The following is a 23,981-nucleotide window of genomic DNA, read 5'->3' as shown; positions in this document are numbered from 1 at the left end:
ACCATTTTTTAAATTAAAGAGCCTTTCTGCTACCACCCAAGCACAAGCTCCCCAGGCTTCCTCCTGGACCACATCCCCGAGCCTTTCCTCCGCCCAGCCTCACTTCCGTGTTTATCCGGAGGGCGGTTCTGAGTAGCAGAGGCTCGGCCAGGGCTGGCCAGGGCTTGGCTGCAAGGCTCTGGCTGCCATTCGGGTCTTTTCCACCTCCCCAGGCCCAAAGCTGGCACTGCAAGGTTTCCTGGCTCACTTGCTCCCCCATCCCATGTCACTCAAGTTTTTATAAAGCTGTTTACCTTTGAACTGCAAAGGGACCGGATTCCAGGCAAACAGAACTGAAGAGACAGTCAGGAAGCAAAGCCGTGGGAAAGGGGGATGGGACAGCAGGTGAGGAGGACGAGGAGGACCCCACTCCCTCACAAGGTCCGTCCTTCTCCCTCCCACTCAGCTCCCATTGGCCAAAGGACCAGGCCATGCAGGCACCTCCAGTGTGCACGGAGAAGCACAGAGCCAGCAGCAAAGGGGCCAGGCTCCTGCTAAGAAGCTGTCCCCTTGCTGGAGTCCACGCTGGGACCTGCAGAGGACGGGTGGCCAGTTCCACCAAGGGGACCTAGGCAGGCTACAGAGGCGGAGCCATAGGGACCAAAGCAGCCCGGCAGAGCGTTCCAGGATAAGGACAGCAAAGACCGGAAGGCTAAGGACCCTAGGTCCTGGCAGTTGGGCAGGGGCTGCATGGCCGCCAGCCGCAGGGCATGCTGGGAGGGTGCTGAGCCAGGAGAGGACCAAGCTCTGAGGCCCGTTTCTTCTTCCCTCACTGGCAAGGAATGAGAGGAAGGGCCCCGGCCAGGGTCTGCAGCCTTGGTTACAGGTAAGAGTCACCCACAGAGGCTCCGATTCCAGGGATCTGGGGTTCTGCACTATCTGTGAGCCCCCGCTACCCCCAGGCAGGTAGCCTCTCCAGACCTTGTATCAACAGGGATGAAAAACCAAAGTCTACGTGTCACCTCACCCAGCATGAACCTGGGCTCTGTCGCTTATGAGACAGGAGGCCCAGGTGTGGTCATCAGATACACCGCAGGCAGCCCAGGTCCAATCTGAGCTGCAGGTAACAAATAACACCTAGGACAAGTCTGTCCCAAATAGTGAACAGGGCGTGTTTATGCTATTTCTTTTCTGTTTTCTTTAGCTTTTTTTTTGCTTTTTTGAGACAGGGTCTCACTTTATACCTCAGGTCTGTCTTGTACTCATGATGGACCCCAGGCTGGCCCTGACTCACGGCAATCCTCCTGCCTCAGCCTCCCAAGGGCCGGGCTTACAGGTGTGCACCACCACACCCAGCTTGTTTTGTTTTGTTTTGTTTTTTAACCCGTTTGTTTTTCACTATCTAAGATTCAAATGCAGGTGGGAATCCTGTATTTCTATTTGCTCCATTTGGCAACCTTACACCTAGAAACTACTTTATTTAACTTCCCTGAGTCTGGGTTTCCCCTTTTGTACCAGTGAAACACAGGGAATTTGAGGGGAAGCAGTGGGCATGCTTCGGTAGAAAATTTTAAAATTATTATTAAGAAATATTTCAAGCCTGCATCCAACGAAGAAAGAAAAATACCGATGTGCCCGTGTGGGCAACGCTGCCCGGGCCCTCTCTTCATCCCGACTCCTGGGAGTTTGGGGCCAGTGCATCCCGGCTGCCCGTGTCAGGTGAGCACGCAGCCCTTGGTGCGGGGTGTGTGCGTGCGCACAAGCAGGTCCTCCTCCTCTCCCGCCTGAGACCGGCTGAGCAGAACATGGGCTGAGCCGCCCCTGCCAGGGAGGGACCACTCCGAGGGGCAGCCCCCTCCAGCATCCTTGGGGCCAGGCCAATGCTGGTCTTCTGCGGAGCCCACAGCCCTCAGTCCTTCCTGTCCTCCTGGGGACACCCTGTCCCACCCTCCAGCTGCGTCCGAAGCCTTGGCTCTGCTGCTAAGAAGCTGCCCTACTCTCTCTCACCCAGGTCCAACCATCCTTGCTCCTCGGGGCTCCTCCCACCTCGCACCTGTTTGTTTTGGCTGAGGCCCCAGTCCCAACCCCTACACATTCATGAGGCCGCTCTGGATGACAGGGGCAATGAGGTTCCAAGGTCCCTCCCAACTCCCCAGGAACGAAAAGGGCTTTGGCAGGAAAAGGGTTGTAACTCCTGCAATGCCCGGGACAGACAGCAGAGGCCAGCTGGGTGGGCACCTGGCCATCCGCTCCTGCTCCAGCCTAGCCTGGGAGCACATTGTGGATTTAGTGGCCAGCAGGCTATGGTCACCCCGGCTCCCACACTTCTTGTGCAGAGCTAGGGTCTGGGCCAGTGTCCCAGCACCCTCGTGGGGACATGCCAAGGGCCAGAAATAGGGCTGTGGTGTGGACAGACCCAGCCAGCCGTGGCTGTCTACTGGCCAGAGCCCCTGCCACCCCTCTGCCAGGACCCCAGCACTCTCACAGGAGCAGAGCCATGTGGGCCACCCTCTCCCCTGCTGCGGTGACTGCTGTGGCCAGGAGCCATTCAAACAATGGCGAAACACACGCAACACACAACTTGCCGCCTTCGCCACTTTGCAGTTGTAAAGCTCAGTGGCTTGCGGTGCATCCACAGTGCCACCTGGCATCACACTGAATGGAACCGGGACCCCAACCAGCAGTCAGCCCGTCACCCCTGAGCTCAGACATAAGCCAGGCTGGAGCCACAGTGGCCTGTGGGATGCGCAGGTGAGGGGCGCTCTCTGACCTTCGGTGTCTCCATCTGTGAAATGGGACAGTAACTCGGAGGTGTTGGAGACGCAGAGCTAACAGCAGGAAGTGCTCGGCACAGCAGGGGCCCACGCTGTCCCCAGACAGGTTCCAGGCCCTGCTGTGACGGAGGGGAGGAGAGGTCCGCCCCCATTCCGCCTTCCCCAATCCCTGTTCCACACCCAGGAGTGACCAGGACCTTTACTGTGCTCAGTACCTGGGTTCAGCCAAAACCCACACTTCCAAGCTATTACCCTTTGAAAACGGGGGTCAGTGCTCTGGAGCGGGCCTGGGCTTCCGGGCTGCCAGAGCCAATAGCTGCCTCCCCTCCTCCCACTGAGCTGAGCTGCCCAGCCCAGTCCACAGCTGCTGTGCAACCCCAGGCAGGGGCCTTGCCCTCTCTGTTCCATAAACAAAGGAGAGGATTGCCTGTGATGAGACCACAGCTCTTGTCTAAATGTCCCAACCTGTAGCTGCTGTGAACACCAAACTCCCAGGCAAGAGGGACCTCCCGCTGGCATCCGATCCAGCTCCTCCACTCTTCCTCCCTACAGATAGATGTCACACCCACAACCTCACACCCCTCTGAGGATAAACTCACAGGCAGGGGTGGTATTCCCCTGAGCCTCCGCTTTCCACCTCTTCCTCCGAAACATGGCACCCAGCCCCAAGCACCAACCCCAGGCACAGGAAAAACTTCCAGCTACCAAGATCGGTGCCAAGGAAAGGTTCAAAGTGTCACTGATGACAGTGCCCAGAAGCGTGAACACAAAAAGCACAAACTTCACAATCATGTGTGAGACCTGTATGTTGAAAACGGATCCACCGATTCAACACACTCCCAATCAGAATCCCATGCCCTTCTGTGGAAGTCAACAGGCGGATTCTAAAACATGCGTGGGGACACCAGGGCATGCTGGTGCACTCCTGGAATCCCAGCACTCAGGGAGGCTGAGGCAGGAGGACTGCAAGTTTGAGCTCAGCCTGGGCAACTTAACAAGACCTTCTCTCAAAATAAGAAGTGGAGAAAGGGGTCTGGGGATGTAGCCCAGTATGAAGGCCATGGGTTTAAGCTCCGCTACTGAAAAAAAAACCTTTTTGAGAAAAAGAAATGAGTAAAATTTACGTGGGGCTGGGAATGTATTCAGTGGTAAAGCACTAGCTGGGCGTGGTGGCGTACATCTGTAATCCCAGCACTCGGGAGGCTGAGGCAGGAGGATCGCTGAGAGTTCAAAACCAGTCTGGGCTACATAGTGAGTTCCAGGGCAGTCTGAACTACATAGTGAGACCCTGTCTCAAAAAAGAAAAAAGGAATTCATATGAAACTGCAAATACTTAGAATAGCCAAAAAACAGTGAAAGATTTAATGTGGGTAAGTCACACTACCTGGTTTCAAAACTTACAAAAGCTACAGGCATCAAGACCACGCATCGCTGGGTAGACACACAGACAATGAAGTGGCACACAGGCTCCAGGGAGAGAACCACACCTGTATCACCGCCTGCGTTTTGACAAAGGAAACAAAATTTCAGACAGAAAGGTCTGTCTTTTCAACCCGTGGCGCTAGAACAGCTGGGCCTCCAGATCCCCAAAAAACAGGATTACAATCTGGACTCATATACACACTTTATATAAAATACTAACTGAACGTGGTTTATAAACGTGCACATAAAACCTAACACTAAAATTTCTAGAAGAAAATCTCCGTGGGTCTTGTAGTGCTCTTCATGGTAGGAAACAACTGATAAACTGAGCTGCGGCGAAATTAAAACCTTCTGTTCTGTGAAGGGCTCTGCGAAGAAAACGAAATGATGAGTCGCAGGTTGGGACAAAAATATCGGCAAAACACATAGTTTTCACATGACTGATAGCTGGAATATATAAAGAGCTCTAAAATTCAATAAGAAAACAAACACCCATGTAAAAAATAGTGTGAAAATCTGAACAGATAATTCACCAAAGGAGACTCAGCGAGAGAGAGCTAGAGGATGAGACTCTCGATGCCATTTGTCCGTGGGAAAACACGAGTTGAAGCCATCACCTACGGAATAATTCAAATAAAAATAAATCGGCCGTCCCACATGCTGGGAGGCTGACGAGGAACTAGAACTCTGACACGCTCTTGCTAGGACTGCAAGATGGCACAAATAAGTTTGGCAGTTTTTAACAAAGCCAGACAGAAAAATCTTCTGCCACACACACAGAAATCCTAGTGTGTATTTACTCAAGTGAACTGAAAACTAGGTTTACGCAAAAACCTGAACACAGATGTTTACAGCAAAAAAAGAAAAACGGGAAACCACCCCAATATCCATTCATACAACAACACAGCTGCGTCTCAAAGTAGTATATTGAGTGGAAGAAAATTTATATGCTGGTCACACCGGGGAACACCTGTGATCCCAGCACTCTGAGAGACTCAAGGTAGGACAAGGGCAAGCTCAAGCCCAGCCTGAGCAACTCGGCGAGACTCTGTCTCAGAATTAAAAAAAAAAAAAAAAAAAAGAGCTGGGGATGTAGTTTAGTGTGCAGGATTTGGGTTCAATTCCAAGTACTGTACCAAAAAAAAAGGAAAGTTAGTTGTACAAAAGGCTACTTGCAGTATAACCATATTTGTAGGATATCCTGGAAGGTGCAACATCTTAGACAAGAGGCAGGTCAGTGGTTGGCAGCAGCTAGGAACTGGGGTACAGGCTGGCCATACAAATATACTAAAAAATGTTGGGGAGAAATGGGCAGACAAGTGTTCCCTCTCTTTATATAAACGCGGCACCGTGGGGAGGGGAGGGCAACCAGGACCTTGCATGTGCTAAGCAAGCACCCAGCTCGGAGCTCGGCCGGGGGCTTGTTCTCTGTACTCATGGGTGACAGTCATGTGACCGCCAGGATTCCTACGAGCGTGTAGCTCCAAGCAATCTGAAGTATGCAGATCGTATCTGAAACCCGGAGAACAGCGGGAGCAAACCTGCAAGCTCACTGACAGCATGCGGGGACCCCTCCAGCCTGGAGAGACGGAGCTCAAGCTCCAGAGTGCCCCCCGGGTCCCAATCCCGGCTCTGTCACTCCCTAGCTTGCTCCCCCTGGGCGAGTGGCTTGTGCCCCCGAGCCCGAGGGTGCTCACCTGAGCAGTGGAGATAAGTGTCTTACGAATCTCTCCCTCTGGGGCCAGATGAGCTCCAGGCCTGGGAGGTAGCGCCACGCCTGTACTCCCATCTGAGCCCCAGATTCTGCTGTCACGGCTCCTGTCATCCTGACCAGTAGTGCCTCTACACCCTGCCTTCCTGCAGGAGGTGAGCCGTGCCAGGTTCCCAGGGCCACTGATCCCTGGTTACAATCCCACAGGACGGAGGCAGACCCAAGGCCTGGCCAAAAGCCACTCACTGTCTGGCCTCAGACACAGAGGACCAACGCTTCAGCTGTACAGAGATGGAAGTCACCAAAAGCTCGGGAAGGAGGCCACCATGGCTGTACAATCCTCACAGGCTTCTTGGAATAAGAAGGCTTTCACGGAGCGCCAGAAACAAATCAGATGGAATTAAATCAAAGGCAAGGACTCTCAGGAAGGGCAGAACCTGAAAGTGCCATAGCCCCGACTTCTCCCCCTGCAGCCCAGCTCCTGCTGCCATCCGCCTGGCATCCCTGACGTTTCCTCAGAGGGGAGACCTGCACGTGACAGCAGTGGCCTGGGCACACACATGTCCCCATGACGGGACAGAGGGCCTGGCGCAAGCCCAATCTGGGGTCCAGGGCCTGCCTTTTTTCCATGAACCTGAATCCCGGCCTGTCTGGGGTGTGTTTGCCTCGCGGCCAAGTGTTTTCCCTGCAGCCTCAGCCACCCCCTCGCTGGCCCCCTGTGGCCTGGCCCCGTCTGCAGCTGGGGGTTCCTGCAACTCCAACTGCCGGCCGCGGGCCGCCTTTGATGACCGCCACCTCCAGACTTCAATGTTGCTGTGTGCATGGCCCCTTTAATAAGTTATTTCCGTGGAAAACCCTGGTAACTCGGTCGTGAATCAAACCTATAAACACCTTGCGCCCATCAAAGCACCCAAGAGGGGAGGGCTAAGGTCTTACAGGAAGTCGTACGCTGTCCCCTGGCAAGGGCCAGGCCCCGGCTGCAGGAGGATGTGCACCCACACCTGGGCCACAGCCAGGCCACTGACAAAATGCCCAGGTTGCCCACAAACCTGGGGACCCAGCGCCCAAAGGATACTGCCCGCCTGTGTGTCCTGGGGACAATCCCGACCCAGCTCCAGGCAGGATTTACAGCCACAGAGGCCAGGCCGGCCGGCTGCTCCTGGGTACAGGAATGCACTGTTTTGGCTACCGGTGAAAGGCCCGGTTTATTGGAAACACACTTCTTTTCCAATGTTTAGTTTCCTTTCACTCTTCGCTCCTTTTTGTTTTTCCCAGAGTGCACTGCCCAGGGCCTCAGCAAAGGATGTGGAGCTAAAAGTCTTCCCTCTGGGTGACAGAGGGGAGTCCGACTGCAGAGCCCACTGTGGCCGAGAGGCAGGCGGGCGCCACACGTGTGGGAGCACAGGTGACACCTGGGCCTGCACTGAGCTCTGCCGCATGGAGCTGGGCCAAGGACTGAAGCTGGCCTTCCTTGATGGCAGGAACAAAATCCCCCCTTATGGGGTTTCTCACTAAAATGCCAGTGGCCCACTGGGTGAGATGACACGTGCCTGTAATACTAGCACTTGGGAGGCTGAGGCAGGAGGATCGCTGAGAGTTCAAAGCTAGCTTGGGCTACAAAGTGAGACTCGGTCTCCAAAAACCAAATAAATAATAATAATGATAATAGGCCATCGTGTGAGAATCAGCCACTCTAGCAGAGACTCACTAATGGGTAAGTACTTACTAATTCCACTCCCAGGTACTCGGCCACAAGGAGAAAGTGCTGTGCCCGTAAAAAGGTGGGCACAGAATACGGATCGCAGCAGGGCTGGTGGCCCAGGTCTCAGTGCCCACTGGCAAGGGGCGGGATGCCTCAGAGCAGAACCTCGCGGCTTCCTGAAGGACGCTGCCACTGCCCATTGCCACACCCAACGCCCGCTGAATTCGACAAAGCAGCTGATTGGAAGAGCCCCACATCAGTCTCCGTGGGGACCACACCCTCGGCCTGAAGTCAGGACGGGCCCAGTACCATGGGGAGGGTGGGCAGGGGACGACGGAGGGGCCTTCTGAGGACTGTCTCTGGACTACAGGAGCGACACTGGCATGCTTCGCTGGTGACATAGGACATGCGGCTCTGGGCTTTTCAAAGCTCTTAGGATCATCTAATATGCAAAGAGGGGTGAGGACCCATGAGGTGGACCAGTGGACCCATTTTACAGATGGAGAAGTTGAGGAAGTGGGTGGCGATGACCCGGAGACGTGGGCAGAGTGACGACGCGACCTGGGCTTCCTGTCCTGCCAGGGTCATGGGGAGTCCCTGGGCTCTGTCTGGCCTTTGCCCTGGAGGGAGGGGGCAGGCACCAGGAACACAGAGGAGCCTGCACCATCCCCACCCTCCTCGGCTGCTCCCAGGCCCAACAGCAGCAGCGCCCGAGACACTTCTCCTGGCCTCCCAACACAAGCCGGACGCCTTCCAGCCCGAGCCCGAGCCCCAGCGGGACTCAGCAGTTGCACCCTTCTGTAAACAGCAGGCACAATCCCAGGACCTGCACTGGGCACCAGGTAGACAAGACCCAGACCCTCCCTGGGTCAAACCCCTCAAATGCCACAAGGACAGTGTCCCTCCTTCCCACTGGCCCCAGGGTGAGCCAGGCTGAACCCACACAACTTCCTTGATGCCGGGGCAGGACCTGAGGCCGACACAAGGGGAGTGGATATGGGTGGGAGGTGGGGACAAAAAGGTTCTGTGACCTCCTGGACCTATACCTCTGATGGCCCGCCCCCAACTGCTGTCTGCAGAGGTGGATGCAGCACCCTGATTCTGTCCCTGTCCCTAGTCCCCAAAGCACATGTGCCACCAAAGCTCTCGCCCTCACTTCCTCCAGGGGCTGTTGGGAAGCAAGCCAGTGCCCCAGCCCTGCCTAGCCCCACCCAATTCCAGGCCACGTGACCACAGCTCCCTGCCCACCTTTTCCCCAGCCTGGCACTGCAAGCCCAACACTGGCACTAGATGGGTGACTCCGAGAGGGAAGTCACTTCCTAGGCCTCTCTATGGGCTCCTCTCCCCTTTATTTTATTCATTTATTTATTTTGAGACAGGGTCTCACTATGCAGTCCAAGCTAGCCTCACACTCAAAGCAATCCTCCTGCCTCAGCCTCCTGAGTGCTGCGATTCAGACCTGCATTACCACGCCTGGCTTTCATCCTGTCATTTTAAAGGTTGCCAGGAGCTCTGGCAGTAGTCACCTTGCACTCTGGGCTGGTGGCTTTGATATCCACTCCAGACTTGGGACTTGTTTTTCCAAACCCAGAAACGTACTCCAAGGGCAGGGTGGGGTCCATCCTCCAGCCAGGGGGCCCAGTCCTGCAGAGGTGCCAGCCGCGGGCCTCACCCTCTCCGGCCAGGGTGCCAGCCCGATGAGGGGCACAGGGCCCACAAATATCAGGGATTCTTTCCACCAAGGGCAACTGGGAAAGCGCTGGTTTCTGCTTCCCTTGGCAGCTGCGGGCCAGGCAGGGAAGATGTTTAATATGAAAACATCGGACAAAGTGCCTCAGGGTATATTTCCTGCATCAAAGAAGTAGCTCTTGGCAAGGGTCCCTCTACCCTGACAAGGAAACTCGAGTGCAGCTCCAGATTGTTATGGTGCCCAGGGACAGCGGGCCAGGGGACAGGGTGGCCCAGGGCCCAGTTAGGATCAGGCTGGGCGCAGTGAAGTGACTTTCTAGAGCACTCCACGGATCCTACCCTGGAGGTGTCCTGGGGCATCCACACCAGCCCTGGGCAGCGCTCACACCCTGAGTCCCTCAGGCTGCACCCACAGGCACCCAGCACCGCCAGGAGCTCACAGACCTTGCTCCTACCCTGTGTCTGCCAGGAGCGGCAGAGAGGGCAGAGAGGATGCCTGCTAGATCCCAGGAGCCCGCGGGGGCCGGACTGCCTGGTCCCGCCCCATCTTCCTCCTGCTTTCCAGCTGGGTGGCCTTGGACAACTACCTAACCTGTCTGGACCCCAGCTACTTCTCCCCTTGATTTGGTCAATAAAGTGGCCACCTGGAAAGCTCAGAGCACCCAGGAGACTCCACAAATGAGAAGCCTTGAGGGACAGGGAAAGGTACAAGGTACAGAGCTCCGCGTGAGCGGCTGTTGCTGAGTATCACACAGGATGAGCTTTCTGTGCCAGTCTGCTCTCGGTGACCGATCCAGTTTCACTCATTCACTCCACAAACAGCCCACGATGGGCTCACTGCGTACTCACTGTGGAGCTCCCACAGGCTGGTCTCAAACTCACAGCGATCCTCCTGCCTCAGCCTCCCGAGTGCTGGGATGACAGGCGTGCGCCACCACGCCTGGCCAGAAGCTGCTCTTGATGCCGACAAGGTCCTTGGGGACCAAGTGCAGCCCAGGGATCCCCAGCCACCGTGGCCACGTCCCCATTGCCCCACCCATTCCTCCACTCTGCAGGGCAGTGATGTCTCATCTGGATTCATCTTCCATCCTCCTGCCTCAGCCTCCCGAGTGCTGGGATGACAGGCGTGCGCCACCACGCCTGGCCAGAAGCTGCTCTTGATGCCGACAAGGTCCTTGGGGACCAAGTGCAGCCCAGGGATCCCCAGCCACCGTGGCCACGTCCCCATTGCCCCACCCATTCCTCCACTCTGCAGGGCAGTGATGTCTCATCTGGATTCATCTTCCCCATTCTCCCTTCTCTCACTTATTTTCCTTCTGGCCATAAACTCCTAAAACATGTACTACTACTATGTGACTCCTTGCCTTGCACAACTGTTCTTTCTACCCCAGAGCATGTCCTGTCATCTTCTTGGTGAGCTCCTAGTCATCCTACAAAACCCAACTCAGAATCACCATCTCCATGAAGGTTTCCTTGAACATCTACCTTCTAACCCCAGCAGAGTCCTGGCCTGTAGGACAACACTGTCTGCATGGCTTTGCTCCAGGACAGAGTTGTACTTCTGGAAAATAATGAGGAGAGAAGCTGATGCCGAGGCCAGCAGCCGCAGCTCTCTACCCAGCCATCCGCTGAGGCTGGGAGCTGGTATGACAGCTAGAGACACACTGGCACCAAAAGGTCCACGAGAGCAGTTCAGCAGCCGAGAGTGGTGCAGATCTCACCCCAGGTCACACAGAAGGGAAGGGCAAAGCTGAGGCCAGAATCCACCCTGGGCTGGGCATGGCAGTGCACACCCGGAGGCCAGCTACTCGGAGGCTGAGGCAGGAGGATCATAAGTTTGAGGCAACACAGTGAGACTGTGTCTCAGGGAGAGGGACGGGGTGCAGCTCAGCACACAGGCTGGGGTTTAGTCCCCAGCACCATAAAAACAAACACACAACACCCACTCGGGCGCACTGCCCACCACCCTACGCCACCCTGCAAATCTGAGATGGCTGGGCCTTCTCCAAACTGCCCTGGGGTCATGCCTGTCCTCCTGTGGATCTGGAGACAGAGGCGGCGCTCTCCTTTTCCTCCTTTCCCCCTGGACAAGGTGTGGTGGCTGGGGTTTGTTACGGTGGTTGTTGCTGTGGTCGCTACTGTGGCTCGAATCAGGGGCTCTCAACCACTTCGTCATATCTCCGGCCTCTTATTTTATTTTTTATCTTGAGAAGGGTCTCACTGAGCCACTAAGTTGCTCAAGCAGAACTAGAACTCGAGATCCTCCTGCCTCAGCCTCCCAGAGTGCTAGGATTACAGGTGTGCACCACTGTGTGTTTTCTGGACTGGAATGGATGGCTGGGCCTGGCCCTGGCCCTGGCCCCGTCCACCCCAGAAAGGCAGAGCACAAAAAGATGAGGGCTGCAACCAGGGGACCACGTACCCTGAGCTCCAGGTCAAACATCCTTCCTCTCCCCAAGCCAAACAGAACCGCTAGGGCTAACCCAGACTCCCGGCTACCTGACTTTGCCTTCCAGGCCACTCAAGGCACCAGCCCTTTCGCCAGTCACCGAAGGCTCCCTCTGTGGCACTGTGTGCTCGTTAGGTTTTCGTAAATCTCAGGCCCCGGCCTCTGCCCGCCTCATCACCAACGCCCGAGCTCTATTTGTCCCTTAGAACTCAGTGCAGTTATCACCTCTTCCGCCTCCCGACTGCACCAAGAGTCCAGCCCTAGTCCTGCCTCCCTCTCCGCTGCTCCCTGCTAGCTGTGTGTGAGCAGCTTCAGCTGGACAGGACATCAGGTCCAACTCTGTGCCCCTTGCCCGTCGCCTGGGACCCTGGCATGGCCACTCCTACCCACAGAGTGCCCGGCATGGCTGACTCACTGCCCATTAGGGCAGAGGAGCCAGGGCTGGAAGCCCAGGGCCCCGCCCCCACCTGGACCAAGAACACAGCTGCTGGGCCGAAAAGGGCACCAGAGACCTCAGCCCGGGTCATGCAGGTTCCCCTGGCCCAGCCGGGGTCACACAGGCCGGAGTAGTGCTCTCCTGCCCACCCCGTGGCCCTGGCAGTCCCTGGACAGCACCACCCCAAAGGCCCCTGGAGGGACCCGCCACCTCCGACTGATGCTCTTTGTGGCCCCAGCAGCTCCGAACCTCTCTGGCCTCTGTTTCCAGGCCCTGACACCTGTGGGATGTGGATGTGGGCAGAATGACCTGTGCCCGGCAGGAGCCCATGTGGCTGGCAGAGGACACACTTGATATCCAGCTCCGACCCCACATGCCCAGTAGTCCTGCGTGGCCCCTTCCCTCCTTGGGCCTTCTCCTCTCCTAGCCATGGTCACTCACCACGGCCACCAGAAAGGACTTCCAGTCCCCTGTGACAGGCAGCTCACACCACGCTTTCTATCCCATAGGCTCTCAACTATACGACACAGCACCCTGTGCTCAGTGCCCAGCACCCCGCACCCAGGCTGCAGCTCCTCTCACTCTGGGTATAAAGCTCCCAGGGTCAGGCCCCTTCTGTACTCCTAAGCCACAGCAAGAAATGCCTAAGGAACCTGGCCCTCCTGCACCAGCTTTCCCCTTTCAAATTTAAAAAACCAAAGAGGATTGCTAGCAGTCATTTACACCTTAGCATGAATTTCTTTAAGTAGCACATCATGCTTAACTCCCCCAAACTAACTTGAAATTGAAGGAATGGGGGAAGACAAACTGACAGGCTTGGTGACAGTAGCCTAGAGCCCGAGTCAGACAAGAAAGCCAGAGTCCAGAAGGCAAGCTAAACAGGTGCACTAGGCTTTCAGGTCTGCCATCTCCCACAGAAGAGCCAGGCCTAAGTCTTCCCATCTGGTGAAAGCTGTAGCCTCGCTCCCCACACTCCAAGGGACCTCGGTGGAGTTGCCTCTCCCCTAAGCTGCTGTTTCTCTCATGTGTTCAGAGGGCATCTTGTAAGGAGACAGAGATCAAATGAGAATGTCCCATCAGCTTTTCTGTGGAGAGGCGACGCACAGCAGCCTCCCTTTCTGCCACCAACATGTCCTCACCCACCAGGACCTGTGACCAAGCTGCCGAGTCCCCACCATTCCCTCAAGTGGCCTCGACAGCAGGACGGGACAGTGGAGCAGGGACTTGGAGCTAGATAAAAACAAAGCTCCAGACTGGGCAGGCGACAGTCACATGTGAGACAAGGGCAGTCTCCGTCCAGGGCTCCAGACCCCTTACCTGTCCCCAGACGCCAGAGGGACCTGGCTCTTGGGGACCGCAGCCCCGGGTAGCTGGCTGGTGCATCTGTGCTGTCTGAGAGGGTCGCTGGGAGGGGGCCTGGTGAGTGAGGGGTCCTCAGCCATCAAATATCCTGACCTGACTCCTCGCTCTCCACCTTCCTGCCACCGTGCTGTCCATCTTTGCAGAATCAACGGTGCCTTTGCCATCCACTGAGACCTGTCCCCCTCTGGAGCTCCCCCCAAGAGTGTGACGGCCAACACAGCCCCAAGTCTGGGAGCTCAGGAGGGGACACGTGTCTTACCAGGAAGGGGCCTGGATGACCACCAAGGCAGACAGGCCACTCACCTCCCAAGGCCACCTGGATCTCATTCATCCTGCAACAGGAAATCCCAAATTTTCTCTCCAAATCCTCTAGCCCCTTAAAATGCCAAGCCACTGAATGCAAAGTATTTTAGATGAAAGTCACACAATAAAAAATAGCAGTGACCACCTCACTGCCCAGTACTGAAGATTGTGCTGTTTTTAGGGAGCAGAAATCCCAAACACAGCCCTAATGGACCCCATATTTGCCCAATTTATTAGTCTGGGTAGCATCCGCTGCAGGCCTCCCAACCTCTAGGGGCGCTGTCTCCAGGAATAGATTGGAGGCAGGGCCACTGGCAAGCGCTTAGACAGGGTCTGCTCCTTCTGGCTCACCCATAGCTCCAGTAGAGCAGGGATCATATGCAACTCTTATGAAAACACCCTGCAAAACACACAAGGAAGTCACTAGCATTAATAATAGGAGTCAGGGGACATCCGAAGAGTGCCCATGATCTAGATCATCAATACGACACAGTCTGTCTCAATGAAATACCCGCGGGTTGCCAGAGCCACGTTTTAGCCCCTTGCTCCCACCCACACAGGCACAGACAAAAAAGAATGGATTGCACTGTTAACTTAGGCAGAGAAGAGAACGAAGTGGCCCCCAACGACGGGGCCACCAGAGACCAAGGGACAGACAGGAGAGGACAAGGGGACCTGACCTCCCTCATAGGCCAAGACCCAAGCCCAAGGGCGGTCAGAGCAGGCCAGCCCTGTCCCTCTTGGCAGCTGCCACACCATCTGGGGTCTCTGGGAGCAAAGGGGAAGAGCTGGGGAAGCAATCTGGCAGCTGTGAGCCACCAGCACATGTCACCTCAGCGTCACGCGGAGAACGACAGGCCCAACCCCCCGGGAAACCCATCATCGAAGGTACGCCGAGTGTTGGTCAAAGGGGACAAAAGATATGCCAAGTCTCCAGCCTAGGCAAGTTCCTCGAGTCCCTTCACCTCTCGGTGTCCCCGGCCCAGGCTGTCCTGAACCAAAGTGTGTGAAGGGGCCGCATTCAGGGCCTGGCCCGCAGCAACACCCCACAACCAGCGAGGTTTCTCCCGAGGACAGCGGCCACAGCGTGGCGGGTGTGGGGAAGTCAGCTCACGCACACAGACACCCAGCCATGCCCAGCAGCTCAGAGCCGGGCCACGGCCCTGCTGTGCCCACAGCGCACCCTCCCTGCACGCTCCCAAAGGGAGCCCTGGTCTCATCCCTCGAGTCCCTCCTTACCTGCTGTCGCCAGTCACCACCTACCTCCCATTTCTCGAGGAAACCTTGATTAGGATCCCTCCAAATGCAGGGGTCCCTTTGGGCCAGCTTTTAATTACAGGGATGGGGGCTTTAGATTGCCAGGGAACAGCCTCCAAACCAGGGATCCAAACCAGAGTTCCCTCTGCTTCCTGTCCCAGTACTCAGCGCTCCAAAGGGAAACAGAAACTTCTGGCTTTTGGCAAAGTCCTCATTTGCCAGAGCCTCCCTCAAGCTCATAACCACTTCACTTCTGCCCTCTTCGGACCCTAAACATCAGTCCTCTCTGCCTGGGGACAGAGGAAGACAAATGCACAGCAGGCCCCCGGGCCGTTCTCTACAGAGGGAAAGGGTCGCCCGCTCAGGGGACAGGTGGAGCCCGCCGGCCCCTCCGTCCTCCGCAACACACACGTTGGCGGCCACTTCACAAGCGGGCCCCACGGGTTCCACTCAGACCGTCCCTCGGCCTGGAAGCAGAGATTCACACGCTGGCCATCTTCCCACGCCAGGAGTGGGAGGAGGAGAACTGAAACGGGGAGGCGACACGAGAAAGCCCCCCACCAAGCCCCCGCCACCTGCTCCCCGCGCCGGAAGAAATGCCAACCTGAGAATTCACCCAGAGCGGTGATGAGGGAGTTGGTGGCCTCCGTTTCAGTGTAAGACAATGTGGAATCGGACAGATCTGCGGGGTAAAGAGAAAGAAAGCTTAGTTGGCTGGAGGGTTCCGTGCGCCATCTGTCTCATGCATCTGTGCACGTGTCTGTGTGCACATGTCCGCCCGTGCGTGTGCACACGTGTGCTGGCGAAGGGCAGCGTCCCTCACAACTTCCTGATGCCACTCTTAACCTTGCCCTGGGATCACCCCAGCCCACCCTGGAACTCTTCTGGCAGATGTGGGCTGCTGAGGTCCTGGAACCTGGAAAAAGTAGCCAATACTCGGGCCACAGAAACAGCCCAAGTTCAGGGCCCGAGCAAGTAGCAACTTGGAAGGTCCCGGCAAGGTGAAATTAAGCCCCTAAACAATTCAGAGTTGCTGAGCGTAATTACGACCATTAAAATTCTTGAAGGTGTTCCTTCTTGCTCGCTTCCTTCCTTTCTCCTGCTGGAGCTGGGGAAACTTTGTTTTAACAAGTCACAGTCATCTTTGCTCTGTCCCGCTTACACCCCTCTAATTAAGGGCTCAACATTTGCTCCCAGATTAACTTTTTTCCCCCTCTCTCCCCTCCTGGACCCTCCCCTACTGCCAACACCCACAGCTCCACTTGGTGCAACTTTCAATGCCTACCTGCCTTTTTTTTTTTTTTTTTTTGGGCACCAGGGATGGAACTCCAGTCCTTGTGCTTACGAGGCTGGCGGTGGAACCACTGAGCTAAATCCCTGGCCCCCTACCTGCCTTTTTGAAAGTGCTCATTTTTTAAAAACTAGCTTCAAGGCCTTCATGTGGCCTGCAATATTTGTTTTCTCTGTCTGCAGTGCAATGAGATGCGGAGAGAAATTCTTTTGCACATTTTCTCTCAATCTCTGAGCTGCTAGCTTGACAGGCCGATGCCTTCCGGGACAGGCAGACTGGAGAAACGGGCCTGGGCCTCTGCTACCAGTCATCGGACGCTATAGGGTGCTGTCACTGTGAAGGGACAGGCCTGTCAGGAGTGGGGAGCCTGCAGCCAGTGCCCCCAGGTCCCCCAGGGCTGGCCTCACCTCGCCTAGTAGGAGGGCCAGGGATTCCGGGGCCAGGACTGTTAGCCTGGGCCTTAGCACACTAGAATTCCATCAGATCCTGCAGGAATTTTTTCCTTTACCACATGGTCTGGGGAGCGGGAAGATGAAACATTAACCAATTTGGCCTTTTTTTTCTGCCCCACTTGCCAGATGCTGACTGGGGTATTCTGGGTTTTATTTTCTTTTTTGGTCTCATGTGATCACAGAGGCTTAGAAGTGAACTGACTTTTTGTTTATGAAAAAGCCACAATGCAAGGAAAAGAAAATAATAACCAAAAAGAAAAAAAAAGCCTTAGACTATTTATCAGGGCACAGAAATGTTATGTGCTCGTCAAAGTATTAGGGTGAAAATAAAGGCACACGGAAAAATCTTTAAAACAAAAAAGTAGGACCAGGGATTTAGCTCAGTGGTGCTGCCACCTGCCTCACAAGTGCAAGGTCTCAAGTTTGATCCCCTGCACCAAAAACCAAAAAAAGAAAGAAAGTAAAGCCCCCCAATGTCTCTGTAGGAAGTTCTTAAAAGGTTTTTGCTCTTAATGTCAACTGTTCCCAAGTGATCAAAGCTACTTCCACCAAGGCAGGGACGCTAGGGGCTGAGACCTATTCTACCTATTTCTACCTAATTTCCATCTTTCACGGCTACCAAGTTCCCCTTGCACCCCCGCCAACCCTCACATCTAGCACCTTGCAACCGGGCCTCAACGGCAGCTAAAGAAAAACACAGTTCCGAGGAGGAACAAGGGTTCGAGCCTTGCCTCCACAAACACCAATCTCAGGCTCACTGGCCTTTTCTGTAGAAAGCTAGAGAGTAAATATCTTCAGCTTTGTCAACCGAACAATACAGTGCGACTACTCAACTGGGCCTCTCTAGCACAAGGAGCCCAGGGCCAGATGGAGGTGACCAGGCGTGGATGAGTCCCTGGACGAGACATCTGAATGTTGTGTAATTTTCACATGGCAGGAATCCTCTCTTGATTTTTTAAATATTTTTTTAACCATTTGAAAAATAAAAATCATTCTTAGCTTGAAATCCATATAAAAACAAGAGGGAGCAGAGTTCTGTGACTGTCACCAAGTGAGACTTTCCTCTTTCTGGGCCTCAGTTGCCCCATTCATTAAAAAAAAACATGGGGACACGTTAATTTCCCAACAGTCACTCTGCAGGGCTGGGTGCTGTGGGGGGCCTGGCTGTCACCGGCTGACTGACAGATCCCTGATTTTCGAACTGAAGTGCTACATTTTCTATGAACTTTTGAAGGCTTTTTGTCTGATTTTCTCTAGTGAAGCTAGGGATCTTCGTCATGATTAGCCCCATGACACTGGCTTGGAAAATGCAGAGCCCAGGCTGGGGCAGCAGGATGGGTTCCCCGGACCTGAGCAGGGACTGCTCCTTATCTTTGCCCCTGCAGACCCTGCAGCTCCCCTAAACAAAGGCCGCCAGACCTTTCTGGAACAAATGCCGGGGAAGCCACCTGGCTTGGCCACTGGCTTGCACACCCCTGGGGCACCTCTTCCCCCTTGGCACGGGTCACAGTTGTGAGGGTACCTGCTGACACCCCCGGCCTGAGGGGATGTGGGGCTGGGCAGAAGTGGGGTGGGACCCAGGACCCGAAGATGTGGCCTCCAGCTGCTGTTACTAGGCAATGTCTTCACCAAAAGCAAAGTGAAACCCATTCTGTGGTCCCTAGGAGATGTTTATGTAGGATCAATGCCTGTGTCTACAGAAACTTCCCAGGTCATAAAGTCACCATCCTGGGACTCTCCGCTCTAGAACTGCCCTTGTCACAGCCCAACACAAGGACCACTGGCCAAACAGCCAACAGGGCAGGGAATGGGTCTTTCTAAAACTGCATGGATTGCTCAAGAATATCAGCTGATTATTTAGCCCCAAAGTTTTACAGAAAACATGCCCTGCTCTGAACGGGCCCTGTCTACAGTAACATGGCCAGCCGTGCATGGTGGCACACGCCTGTAATTCCGGCACTCAGGAGGCTGAGGCAGGAGGATCGCTGTAAGTTCGCGGCCAGCCTGGGCTGCACAATGAGTTCAAGGCCAGCCTGAACCACACAGTGAGACCCTGTTTCAAAAAACAGGAGAGGAGAGTACACATGGCTCCTTCTTACCAAGACTGGGCACCCACCTGTCACGTTTCAAATTAATTCACACTACAGAACAACCCAAGGCTGAGGGAGGGAGAAGAAAAGAAACCCAGGATTCCCAGCCCACCCCCAAAGCCCTGCTTAAATCAGAACCCACTCACTCCCACAGGCCCTGTTTAAAGGTCACACAGAGGTTAATGATGAGCCCTGGAATTTCGAGATGTAAACAGCCAACTGCAGAAGCTGGGTCTGCTCAGGCCCAAGGGTGGGAGTGTTTGTAAAGCTTCGCCCATCTCAAAGCACACACCCTGCCGAGGACACTTACCCAGTGGCTTGTACTCTTCGGGAGGAGACAGCCGAGAGTAGGGGGGTGGCGGTGATTCTGGAAGACAAGAGACAGCTTGTCACTGCTGGGGTGGTGTGTGGAGGGGGGGTTGACCTGGATTCTTTGTGCTTTTATATCTTTGGTGGTTTTTGCTTTTTGAGACAGTGTCTCACTATGTAGCCCAGGACGGCCTTGAACTCATGGCAATCCTCCTGTCTCAGCCTCCCAAGTACAAGGATCACAAGTGTGTGCTACCATGCCCTACACTGTTTTAATGATTAGTTTCCTCGAACAATAACCTCAGCCCTCAAGACGCCCACTATTTCTCCCACCACCTCTGCTGCACAAATGCACTGCAACAGATAGACCTAGGCTCAATCTCCACTCTGCCACAGAAGGCTGTGTGTACTCGGGCAAGTTCCTGCACCTCTCTGAGCCTGTCTTCTCTGTTATAAAGGGGATAATAATCAGAGATCTCCCAGTTTTGCTGGAGGGCAAAAGGAGATATTGTATGTAAAATGCTTAGCTCAGCTCCTGGCACTGTAGAAAAATACCTCTGTAAAAAGTATCTAAATCATCAAAACAAGAAGGGCACAGGTGCCAGGGAAGTCAAGGCAGGGTTGCCAGGCAAAATATAGGGTGCTCAGTTAAATGTGAATTTGGAGTAAGCATAGCATTTTGCTTCTAATTCAAGTACAGCCTTTTCGATATTTGGGATATGCTTATACTAAATTATGTTTATGCCAAGCATGGTGGTGCACACCTGTAATCCAAGCACTGGGGAGGCTGAGGCAGGAGGGTTGCTGTGAGTTCTGGGCTACATAGTGAGTTCCGGCCACCCTGAACTACACACACACACACACACACACACGATTATCTGAAATTCAAATTTAACTGGGAACCCTGCATTTTATTTGCTAAATCTGGCAAACCTTGGCAGAGCTGAGGTTGCCTGCAGCAACCCAGACTTGGAAACCTGTTGCCTAACAAGCTGCATCAAAACCGACACCATGGGTACAAGGAGGGCACAGGGCTAGGGCCCCAGGAGCTGACCCCAGCTCAAGCACCTAGATAGGAAGCCTTGAACCAGTCATTTCTGGCTCCCAGCCTGCCTCAGTTTCCCCATTTGGAAAGAAAAGGCATTGCTGGGACACAGCCTCCAGCTGGGACTCTTTGAGTCCTCATTTTCTATTAGGCTTGCTTCAGGTTTCCTTTCATTTGCCTAAAATACTCCTTCTTAAAAACATCTATTTCACCTTCTGATGAATTTCTTATCCTCTTGCTTTATGGGAAGTAACAATTTGCCCAACGAAGTAACAATTTGCATGAATGAAATGACCCTTCATTTTCCATACGTGAAACTCAACACCATCAAATCGCCAAGGAAGGCAGGCTGTGCCGTAATAAAGTGGTAATAACTATTATTAGGCAGTATCACGAATGACACAGGGGTAATAAATGTTTTTCTGCAGTTATAATGAGGCACAATTAGTTGTGCTCCATACACCCAGCCAGGCTTCGCCTCTCCCCCGACCTGCCCGGCCGGCCAAGGGTGACTTCAGCCACGTCCAGGCTGAGGACTGGGAGCAGCGCTGGACACAGGGGCTGGCAGGGGAGGCCACAAAGCAGCCACTGGGAAGGATGTTGCTCTCTACCTCACAGTTTATATGTGCTTTCTTCTTAGGGAGGGTGGGGAGACAGGGTCTTATTATGCAGCCCAGGCTGGCCTCGAACGCTTGGTGATCCTCCTGCCTCAGTCTCCTGAGTGCTGGGGTCACTGTTCGGACATGCACCGCCACGCCTGGCTCTCTACTGTTCTTTTTCTGCAGACCTAAGGTTCGCGGTGCTCATCAGACAACTATGTTTGTTTATTCCTCTCTCAAAAATAAAAATAAGATGGCAAGATTACCCCCATTATACAGGTGAGGTGCTGACTTGCCCCTGCCCCCAGCCCATCAGTGCAGCTAGGATTGGCACCCAGGCCTGGTGAGACGGACCCAGGCGGTGCCCCGTCTCACAGCCCATTGGCCCCACTGGTCCAAGAGACGACCCTGATGGGTGGGGATAACAGCGGCGGGTGCATCTGAGGGGACCTGAGGAGCAACGGGGGACCCACAGGAGACCTAAATGAGATTCAAGGGGAATCTGCTGCTGGCAGAGGCCACCGGACAGCTGGGTCTGAGGCCAGTGCCCCGCACACAGGGAGGAGACCCAGGCTTGGCGGGTGGCAGTGACCACTTCAGGCACAAGTCACGGAGCCAGAACCGGGGTCGGGGCTCTGGCCTCTGGTGTCACATCCTTTACCACCCTATGCGTGAGTCAGAAAGGCAGCCTGGATTCAGTTACTTTAGCAAAACTCGGACTGGCCAAGGTCCAGCGGCACATGGCATGGAGCTCTGGGCATGCGCTCCCTCAATCTGTCCCCAAAAGCGAAGCTTTGGGAACGCGGCGGTGGCAGCCGGAGTAGAGCATCTCCCGCGGGGACTGGTGACCCGAAATGTAGAAGGCAGAAGGCCAGAAGGCTCGGCAGCGCCCCCTGCAGAAGCCACTCCGCCCTTGAGTTGACACCCACTACCCAAGGTCACGCCTGGGGTGGGGGTTTTTAATGTCTTCAGGGAGACGCCTGAAGAAAACCTAGACACACCAGCTAGTGAGAGCAGAAGGCTGCCGAGGGGACTCTGCCAACCAAACCCTTCTACCCCAGCAGAAAGGTCTGCACAGCACTGTTTAAGCATTCGTCCGCTGCCTGCTTTAACCAGAGGAGAGCTGGAGCCAAAGACAATTCATCCTAAGCAGGTAAAAAGTCTGAAGGCTCACACTCCGCCCCATGACACAGGGAGCCCGAATGTCCAAGAGGGCAGGGGTCTTGGGGGGTCACCATGCTGGGCTCCTTCTCTTAACCCATTCGGCACCTGATGTCCAGGCAGGCAAAGGACCCACCCAAGGCCACACATGAAGGTGTCACTGAGGCAAGGAGGCCAGCTGGAGACCAAGACAAGGTGATCTTTAAAAAAAGAGGGGGGGGGCTGGGGACTTAGCTCAGTGGGTCCTCTGCCTGCCTTGCAACTGCAAGGACCCGAGTTCAATCCCGGTACCAAAAAAAAAAAAAAAAAAAAAATTAATAAAATTTAGCTGGGCGTGGTGGCGCATGCCTGTAATCCCGGCACTCAGGAGGCTTTGGCAGGAGGATCAGGAGGATCGCTGTGAGTTTGAGACCAGCCTGGGCTACATAGTGAATTCCAGGTCAGACTCGGCTACATAGTGAGACCCTGTCTCAAAAAAACAAAAACAAAAACAAAAAACAGAAGAGAGAGAGAAGTGGAGGAGGGGGTGAAGGGAGGGAAGGGACAAGGGGAAAAAATGAGAACCACGACCTGTCATGTAAAGGTACAAGATCCCAATAATGAATGTAACTGTACTGCATACCTAAAATGTACCAATAAACTCAATTAAAAAATAAATAAAAATAAAAGAGAGAGATAAGGGCCGGGAATTTAGCGCAGTGGCTCTGCCGCCCACCTGTCATGCACAAGGTCCCTAGTTCGATCCCTGGTACAAAAGAGAGAGAGACACACACACAGACAGACAGACGGTGTGGGGGGGGATTCACAAACAATGACATTCACCTTTTTTTTTTTTTTTTTTTTGGTACCTGAGTTCAAACTCAGGACCTTGTACTTGTGAGGCAGGCAGTAGCACCACTGAGCTAAATCCCCCGCCTAACATTCACCCTCTGAAAGTATGCAGTTTAGTGGTTTTTACTTTATTCAAAGAGTTGTGTGACCATCACCATGATCTAATTATAGGAAATTTCCAACACTGCCTGTCTCCTCTTCCCCCATTAGCAGTCAATCCTTACACCCTAACCTTCAAACCCAAGGAAACCACTGTTATGGCTTGTGTCTAGATATCCCCCAAAGCCTCACAGGGTCCTAACTGGGAATTTTTCAGAGGTGGCTGGACCTAGAGTGTGTGGTGCCGGGATTAAGGGTGTGCAATTATTAAATCAGTCCCTAATCCCAGTAGCCTAGATATAATATGAAAGGGGCAGAAAAAAGCTGCTATGGTCTCTTGCTTGCTTTGCTACCACCTTCTGCCCACCATGAACCATTTCTCCCCCGCAATGCCCCTCTGCCGTGCCACCCTGCCTTGGAGCCAGCCGATTATGGACTGAAACCTCTACAAACTTCAAGCTTCCTTTAACTTGTGGGTGCTGGGTATTATGCCTCAGCAACAAGAAAATTAACTAAGACAACCACTAATCTCCTTTTTGTCTCTTCGGATTTGCCTCTTCTGGAAGTTTCATGTAAATGAAACCACGCAGTCTGTTCCCTTTTGTGTCCTGCTTCTTTCACTTAGCCAAATATTCTCAAGGTTCCTCTGTGCTGTAGCATGACCAGTCCTTCCCTATTCATGGCTCAGTGCTACTCCATGGCGTGGATGGACCACATTTTGTTTATCCATTCATCAGTTAATGGATAGGTGGGCTGTTTCCACTGTTCACTGTTATGCATGAGGTGCTCTGAGCAATACTGGATAATCCTGGATAACTCCTCACTGCCGCTCCCGTTCCACTCCCACACGACCAGGTCTTCCACATCCGGGAGCCCCGGGACATGAACTCCAGTGGGATGCTCGCGGGTGAGATAAAGGGTCAGAAGAGAAACTGAGTCACCACCAGGTCCTATGCCCACTACCCTCTCAGAGGACGCCCCCCAGAATTTCCACGTTTTGCTATGATTTTTTTTTTTTTT

At 54.2% G+C, this 23,981-nt stretch overlaps 1 protein-coding gene across 5 annotated transcripts in view; it reads right to left on the bottom strand.

Annotated features, from left to right (window-relative positions):
- Positions 1–23,981, bottom strand: part of Smad6 (SMAD family member 6) — a 160,945-nt gene that overhangs the window by 117,332 nt on the left and 19,632 nt on the right. For all 5 annotated transcript variants that reach the window (XR_002026003.2, XR_002026004.2, XR_784116.1 and 2 more), the window contains exons 2-3: positions 19,228–19,284; positions 15,689–15,766 (exon numbers count right to left, since the gene is read on the bottom strand). Coding sequence is in view for 1 of the 5 variants with exons in the window: in XM_019210530.2 (XP_019066075.1) it covers positions 15,689–15,766; positions 19,228–19,284 (135 nt within the window). In the remaining 4 variants the exon portion in view is untranslated. The remainder of the gene's footprint in view (positions 1–15,688; positions 15,767–19,227; positions 19,285–23,981) is intronic.

The sequence above is a fragment of the Fukomys damarensis genome, unplaced genomic scaffold (genome assembly GCF_012274545.1).
Source record: "Fukomys damarensis isolate Sample0158 unplaced genomic scaffold, DMR_v1.0_HiC HiC_scaffold_25, whole genome shotgun sequence".
Classification (NCBI taxonomy): Eukaryota; Metazoa; Chordata; class Mammalia; order Rodentia; family Bathyergidae; genus Fukomys; species Fukomys damarensis.
The sequence above is the reverse complement of the archived record's forward strand: the minus strand, read 5'-3'. Positions and strand labels throughout refer to the sequence as shown.